Raw genomic sequence first — 7,204 nt, forward strand, 5'->3', positions numbered from 1 at the left:
TATATGCTCTAATTTTTATTTGTGAAGCCTCTATAAATTGATAGGCAATGCCACCTTGTCCTTGAATTCAACTGCCAATCTCACATACTCTTATTCTCCTGAATGTTCTACAGAATTGACATTTTATTAAATATAAAAAAGTATCCCAGTATGTGTATTAGATTTATATATTTGGTTATCAGCGAATTTGAAAATCTTCAAAGTTCTCAAAATTTTTTAGACACCATCTCACTAAGTAGCCCAGATAGGTTTCAGACTTGCAATTCTCTACCTCCACTTCCCAGATGCTAGTTACAGGCATGTATCACCAAACCCAGGTGAATTTTAAAACTTTAAAATTTTATGTTTTACCTGCATGTAAGTGCACCACATGCTTGCAATGCCCACAGAGGTCAGAAGAGGGAGTTGGATCTGGAGTTATGCTTGGTTGTGAGCAGTCACGTGGGTGCTGGGAACTGAACCCAGTCCTTTGCAAGAGCAGCCAGTGCTCCTAACTGCTAAGCCGGCTCTTCAGCCTGACTTTAAAAATTTTAACTGGACATTTTACTTGGATTTTGAGGATAAAATGCTTTTGTCTATCAGAAATGGCTTTGAAATGTATCTCTAACTACAGAGCAAGCAATTCTCATTAGCTTGAACACAGCATACACTGTAGCCACACAAAATCTGTTCTCTTGAGAAAACTTGAATCCTATACCTGTGGTAGTAAAAATGTCTGAGTAAAGGTCCACAGTCTATTTTGGATTGGCTGAACCAATCTATCTCCAATCCCACTTGCTCTTCTTGCATTCTGATATACCACCTCCTCCAAGCAAGAAATTCAGTCTACTTCGCTTTTCCTTATATCTGGGATGTTTTTATGGTGGAAGTTTTGCTAGACTTTGAAGGTCAAGTCCTAAGTCAGCATCTGCTTTGCCTTAACCTGGAAGCCTTGAAATGCCCCCACACCCGCCCAGCTGCCCTGTAGGCACCATGCTATGTAAAGGCAGCCACTAATAAAGTGCTCAAAGGGACCCCTTCCAACCCAGGTGAATGAAAGGCCGAAGACCTTCCCAAGACCCAGATATTTGTCAAAGTTTTGAGACTTTGTACCATAATGGTAGGTGCTTTGTTACACTGCAATAACAAGCATTCTTCTGCCAATGCTGCTAAGTAGCCCAGCCCACCAATTTGGTTGGAACCAGAAAACACTTCCTAATGTTTGCTCCAATTTTGTATCTAACAAACACTTCCCTTCTCTGTATCACAGACAGTGGAGGTGCACCTTTAGACCCAGCACTGAGGAGGCAAAGGCAGGCAAGTAAGTTTGTGGCCAGCCTGGCCTACATAGTGAATTCCAAACAAGCCATGGCTATAGTCTCAAAAACTAATCCAAGTTAATGTACACTAGCTTCTAAATTTAGTTCAGTTGTTAGGAATACAGGTTAATAATGAAAGCATCTGTCTCCTCGTAGCACGGTATAGCGGATCTGTAATGCCAGTTTTCAGGAAGCTGAGGCAAGAGGTAACAAAATTCTCAGGCCTCTACTTTCCTATGTAAATTGTCTACCCTCCCAAATACCCAAGGACTTCAAGGCAAAATGTCATCAAATTCAAAAAGCAAAATATAAACTAGGCTTTTGTATTTCCACATCCAATGTAAAGAAAACACAGAATGGATTACTTTATGATTTTAAAAATGTGAGCTAGGGGTCTAGAGGGATGGCTCAGCAGTTAAGAACATTTGCTACTCTTGCAGAGGACCTGGGTTTAATAACCAGCACCCACATGGCAGCTAACAACTATCCATTACTCCAGTTCCAGGGGATCTGACGCTCTCTTCTGACCTCTGCAGGCATTGCATGACATGGGTACACTTACATGCATGCAGGCAATACACTCATATACATAAATTTTAAAAAGTAAAAAAAAAAAAATGTGGGCTAGGCCAGGTATACACCTTTTAAACCTCAGCACTTAAGGCAGGGCAGGAGGATCCCTGAAGTTTGAGGGCAGCCTGGTCTACATAAAGTTCCAGGTAGGCCAGGGATACAGTAAGACCCTGTCTAAAAACAAATTTTTGAGTGGGCTAAAAACAAACCTCAGTGCCGTATGTATGCTAGAAGGTTATACTTCCAGTTGCATCCACTTAGTTCAGTTTTCAAGCAGTTATTTTCCTCTAAAAAATTTTTTTAGCCAGGCATGGCAGCACACCTTTAGTCCCAGCACTAGGGAGGCAGAGGCAGGCTGATCTCTGCGTTCAAGGCCAGCTTGGTCTACATAGTGAGTTCCAGGCCAGCTGGGGCTACAGGGGAGATGGTCTCAAAAAGAACACCCCCCCACCCAAAAGAAAATAGCTGACAGTAAATTTATAGTCAGATTGTGTGAAGAGAATCAGGTTACCCTAGATGTTTTTAGCAACCCTGTTTTGGTCTTTATCATTTCTAAAACTTAGCCTAATTTGGGTGACCTTTTATAAATAAGCATCAATACTTAATTAGCATTAAAAATAAGACATGAAGGTAAAATGTGATATGCTAAAATTAGCTTGTCAAAATAAAACCAGATGAGTTTTTATAGTTAGTAAATCAAGCTTTTGAAAACTTTAGATTTCCTTGACATCCTTGAATGGCAATTTATGAATAGCACCAATGGTTGGTTTGCATTTTTTTCTTGGGAGTCTTAAATCTTTCCATAGTAGGGTTAAATCTTTTTTTTAAAAGTAGTTTTTAAAACAACATAACTCACAGACATCATGAATGGATGGGTTTATTTCAGCAGTGAGAGCAAAACTCTTGCCTTAAGCAAGGGTACTACAGTAATTATATCAGGAACAGACAATTATCCTACACTGTCAAATATATAAAAGTTCCTTTTGCACTTTCTTCAACACTGATCAACAAGCAGATTCAGTCCATATTTGCTGTGATGTATCTACTGAGTTAACCCAAGCTTCTTCTTCAGAGATTCTGGCATCTCAGGTGGAGGAGGGCGAGGGAGCCTGAAGTAAACCTTCACAGAGTCATAGATGAACCACTGTAGTGCAGTCAGAGTGCCAATCATGATGATACGGGCAAAGAGTCCCTTCCACACACCTGGTTCAGGGAGAAAATGTGAATGGAACATTGCAGTATAACCAAATGGTGTTCTTTCTTTATAGATGGGAAAACCCATCTTACCTTTAAAGCCAAGTCTCTGGAGAACCTGAGAAGCACTGCTACCTTTCTCTTTATTCAACACAGATACCACAGAATCAGCAGGGTGAGAAACAATTGCACAAAAGACTCCAGCTGGAAGAAAAAAAATCAAGATACATATAGGGTCAGTAAAGAAAACACACACTACAGTTAATCCCTTTTTACAACCTCAAGAAACTTCCCCTTTAGTTTTTGCTTTGTTATTTTGAGACAGTAAGTGGCCCAGGATTGCCCTTATTCAGTAACCTTCCTGCCTCACCTAAGTACTAATAAAGTATTACAGGTGTCTATCATCACACTGGATTCCTTTAGTTTTATTATTTTTTAAAAACCAGATTTTAGCTGGATATGGTGGTACATTTCAGCTACTCAGGAGGCTAAGGCAGGAAGATCATCCGAGCCTATGAGTTTAACCAGCCTTAGACAACACACAAACATACAAACACACACACACACACAAAAAAAAAGAACAAAAAAATATCACTTTTCTGGTAACACTAGTAAGGTTGTATGTAAGCAATCTGTTTTATGTAAAATTGAACAATTCAGGTTTGGGGGCTGGAGAGATTGTTCAGGGGTTAAGAGCACTGGGTGTTCTTACAGAGACCCGAGTTTGATCCCCAGCACACACATGGTGGCTAACAACCATCCATTACTCCAGTTGCAGGGGATCAAACGGCCTCTTCTGACCTCTATGGGCATTACACATGGGTACACTCTCATACATGCATACAATACACTCATACAAACAAAATTAATTTTCAAAGGGGCTGGAGAGATAGATGGCTCAGTGGTTAAGAGTACTAACTGCTCTTGCAGAGGACCTGGGTTCAATTCCCAGCACCCACATGGCAGCTGGGAACCGTCCTTAACTCCAGTTCCAGGGGAATCTGAAGCCCTCTTCTGACTTCCACAGCATTGCACGACACAGGTGAACTCACATACATGCAGGCAATATACTCATACACATAAAATAAAAATGTTCTTTAAAAGTTAAAACTGGGCTGGAGAGATAGCTCAGTGGTTAAGAACACTGGTTGTTCTTGCAGAAGACTCGGGTTTGAATCCCAGCACCCACATGGCAGCTAACAACTGTCTGTAACTCCAGTCCCAGGAGATCCAACAGACTCTTCTAACCTCCAAGGGCATTGCACAACATGGGTGCACTTACCTACGCAGGCAATACATGCATACATATAAAATAATTTTTAAAAAATAGTAACAATACACACACACACACATACACATATATATTTTTTTGGTCTTTTTTGAGACAGGGTCTCCCTGTAGCCCCAGCTGTCCTGGAACTCACTATGTAGACCAGGCCAGCCTTGAGCTCACAGAGATCCTCCTGCCTCTGCCTCCCCAGTGCTGGGATTAAAGGCAGGTGGATCTCTCAAGTTCAAGGCCAGCCTGGTCTACGGTCTACATAGTGAGTTCAAGGCCACCTGGGCTACAGGGAGACCCTGTCTCAAAAAAACGACCAAAAAGAAAGAAAAGAAAAAAGTATTTTTTGAATTCAGAAGAGCTTATAAAACATTATGGCAAGATAATACTGCTTTATAACCTTTGGAATATTTTCCTCACAAAAAGGGAATGGGAATTTTATAATCTGTTCATATCATGAACAAATGTGTTCTACTTCATACCTATGTAACCTGCCACAAATGTTACAACCAGCTGCTCTGGCTTTGTACATTCGCTTCGGGGCTTAGGAACCACAAACTTGTACAGTGCTTCAACAGTACGTTCAAAGCAGGCGAACTTCATCATGGTGTATGGTATCTGTCTCATCCACAGAGGAGCAACACCCTTGTAGAACCTAGGAAATTAAGACACCTGTTACATGGTTGCATAAGTTAAATCTAGCAGAGACTTTCACCACAACAGAAGTGTCCGCACACCAGTCGAGTCCTGACAGTAAAAAATGACAGCGTAACTGCAGGTCATTTCCATCAGAACCTAAAGACTAACATGCAGGTATATTTATCTCACATGCCAATGACTCAAGCACCTTTGACTATACAACCAAAAAGTTGCTGGATGTTTCTTCAACTGGAACTACAAGAAACAAGAAGTTCACAAGTAGAACTCAATTCAAGATTCATCCACAAAGGTGGATCTAAGGAAGCATGTTGTCATCAGAATAGATGCAAATGAACTGTGACTACAAGCAGTTCTGACAAGCCCCACCCCACCAAAGTCAATAGTAAACGTTCAGACCAAATATCAAGTTATTCTCATACAACAATTCAGGGCTCAAAGCATGTATTAACTTTATCTTTGTCCTTAGAGTTTAGAGTCTAGATGCATGCAAATAGATACAAATTATACAATAGTTTAAAAAAGGACAGAAAAAATAAAAATAAAAAATAAAGTTCTGGAGAATGAATATTTTAAGGAAAATGTTTACTTACGCATTTAAGCCTTCTTCTTTGTACATTTTAGGAACTGCTTCCCTCAGAGTGTTGGCATAGCCTGGCTGGGTTTGAATTCGAACTTTAGCAGCTTCCATAGGAGCCAGGGCAATGTCAGCAAAGAATTCAGCACTGGCAGAAGCAGCCAAATACAGTGATGTTCGCCAAAGATAGGTATTCTCCTAACAATCAAAATACAAGGACATATGTGAACTGCGTTGCATCAGCTGCTTTCATGTAACTTCCTGCAATAGCTGAGGAAATTAAACTTCACTCCTCCTTTTTTTTAAAAATTTAAGACAGATTTGTCACTATCCCAGGTTAGCCTTCAACTTGCCATGTAGGCCATATTGGCATAAAATATCACAACTCTCCTGTTTTCTACCTCCTGAATACTAGGATTACAGGTATGAACTATCCTGCTTTTTTATTTAAGAAAAAACCAACCAGGGTCTCCCCTGGAGACCCAGCTGGCCTGGAACTAACTATATAGACCAGGCTGGCCTTGATCTCAGAGAGATCCGCCTGCCTCTGCTCCAGAGTACTGGGTCTAAAGGTGTGTACCCAACAACCTGACTTTTAGAAAGTATTTTTTATCAAAATTGTCCATAAACAAGTTATCAATTGAGTATATGTATATATGTATGTATATATTTTACACACACATGCAGTCTTTTATAACCTCATGAACCAAATGTTCAACAATGTGAATGCTGTACAATGCAAACTTTTAAATACCCAGGGCAAGTATAGGTCATCCTGCAAACCTCAGCCCTTCTCTTAAAAAAATAAAAAACATACTAATTTAGAAATTTAACATCATTAAAAAGGCAGAGAAATCTTATAGAATATACTTTATGTTTCTCATCCTATCTCTGCTAAGTCAGCCTTATGATTTGAGACAAACTGCTATCTCTGGGGCTATTTCTTCAGTTGCGAAATAAGTTAAACAGAAAACAAAAAATTCCTTTTAAGCTTAAATACTTAAGACTTTGAATGTCGAAGTTAAACCACATACCTCACCAAGCATGTTGCTATACAAGACTTTGAAGACTTCATAAAAGCCAAACTTGCAGAGCCCTTGCATAGAATAGCCAATAAAAGTTGGAGCCCATCCTTTAGCCAAACCACGAACACCATCCTCTTTCAGTGTAACTGAGAATCCATTAAATATGCCCTTGTATTTTTGGGGGTCCACCTTCATTTAAAATAAGGGGGGAAAATCAATTAAATACAAATATTTAACATTTTTCACAAATACTTTCATTATTACATTTTTTAAAATTCTAAAACACCAATAAAAAAGATAAATACAAGTTCTTAGCATAATGTAACCCTACTACCTATACTTTTATTTGTGTAGCATATGCACATGCATGTGCCTCTACATGAACGAGTGTGTGGGCCAGAAGTCTCCTATGACGTCTTCTCTACCTTATTTTTTGAGATCCTCCCAAAACTTGAGCTCAGACTGATTGGTCAGTGAGCTATGGGGATCCAAATGTTTCGGTCTCCCAGTCTAGGGTTACAGATGTGTTACTTGCATGGCTTTTCACGTGGGAGCTTGGAAATCTGAACTCAGGACCTTACTTTACCGAGTCATCTCCCCAG

General features: G+C 39.8%; 1 protein-coding gene, 1 long non-coding RNA gene and 1 other non-coding gene across 3 annotated transcripts in view; all 3 read right to left on the bottom strand.

The window, feature by feature from the left end:
• LOC115070184 overlaps positions 1–1,756 on the bottom strand; it is a 3,175-nt gene extending 1,419 nt beyond the window's left edge. Inside the window, exon 1 of the long non-coding RNA XR_003849382.1 lies at positions 55–1,756. This is a non-coding gene — a long non-coding RNA (uncharacterized LOC115070184). The remainder of the gene's footprint in view (positions 1–54) is intronic.
• Positions 1,757–2,732: 976 nt separating this feature from the next.
• Slc25a3 (solute carrier family 25 member 3) overlaps positions 2,733–7,204 on the bottom strand; it is an 8,037-nt gene continuing 3,565 nt past the window's right edge. The window contains exons 4-8 of the mRNA XM_008832054.3: positions 6,612–6,791; positions 5,594–5,775; positions 4,826–4,998; positions 3,159–3,269; positions 2,733–3,074 (exon numbers count right to left, since the gene is read on the bottom strand). Coding sequence (XP_008830276.1) covers positions 2,914–3,074; positions 3,159–3,269; positions 4,826–4,998; positions 5,594–5,775; positions 6,612–6,791 — 807 coding nt within the window. The 3' untranslated portion in view covers positions 2,733–2,913. The remainder of the gene's footprint in view (positions 3,075–3,158; positions 3,270–4,825; positions 4,999–5,593; positions 5,776–6,611; positions 6,792–7,204) is intronic.
• LOC115070187 lies at positions 5,068–5,313 on the bottom strand. Its single transcript, XR_003849387.1, has one exon. It is a non-coding gene; the product is annotated as a small nucleolar RNA SNORA53 (small nucleolar RNA).

The sequence above is a fragment of the Nannospalax galili genome, unplaced genomic scaffold (genome assembly GCF_000622305.1).
Source record: "Nannospalax galili isolate Female #2095 unplaced genomic scaffold, S.galili_v1.0 scaffold734, whole genome shotgun sequence".
NCBI lineage: Eukaryota > Metazoa > Chordata > Mammalia > Rodentia > Spalacidae > Nannospalax > Nannospalax galili.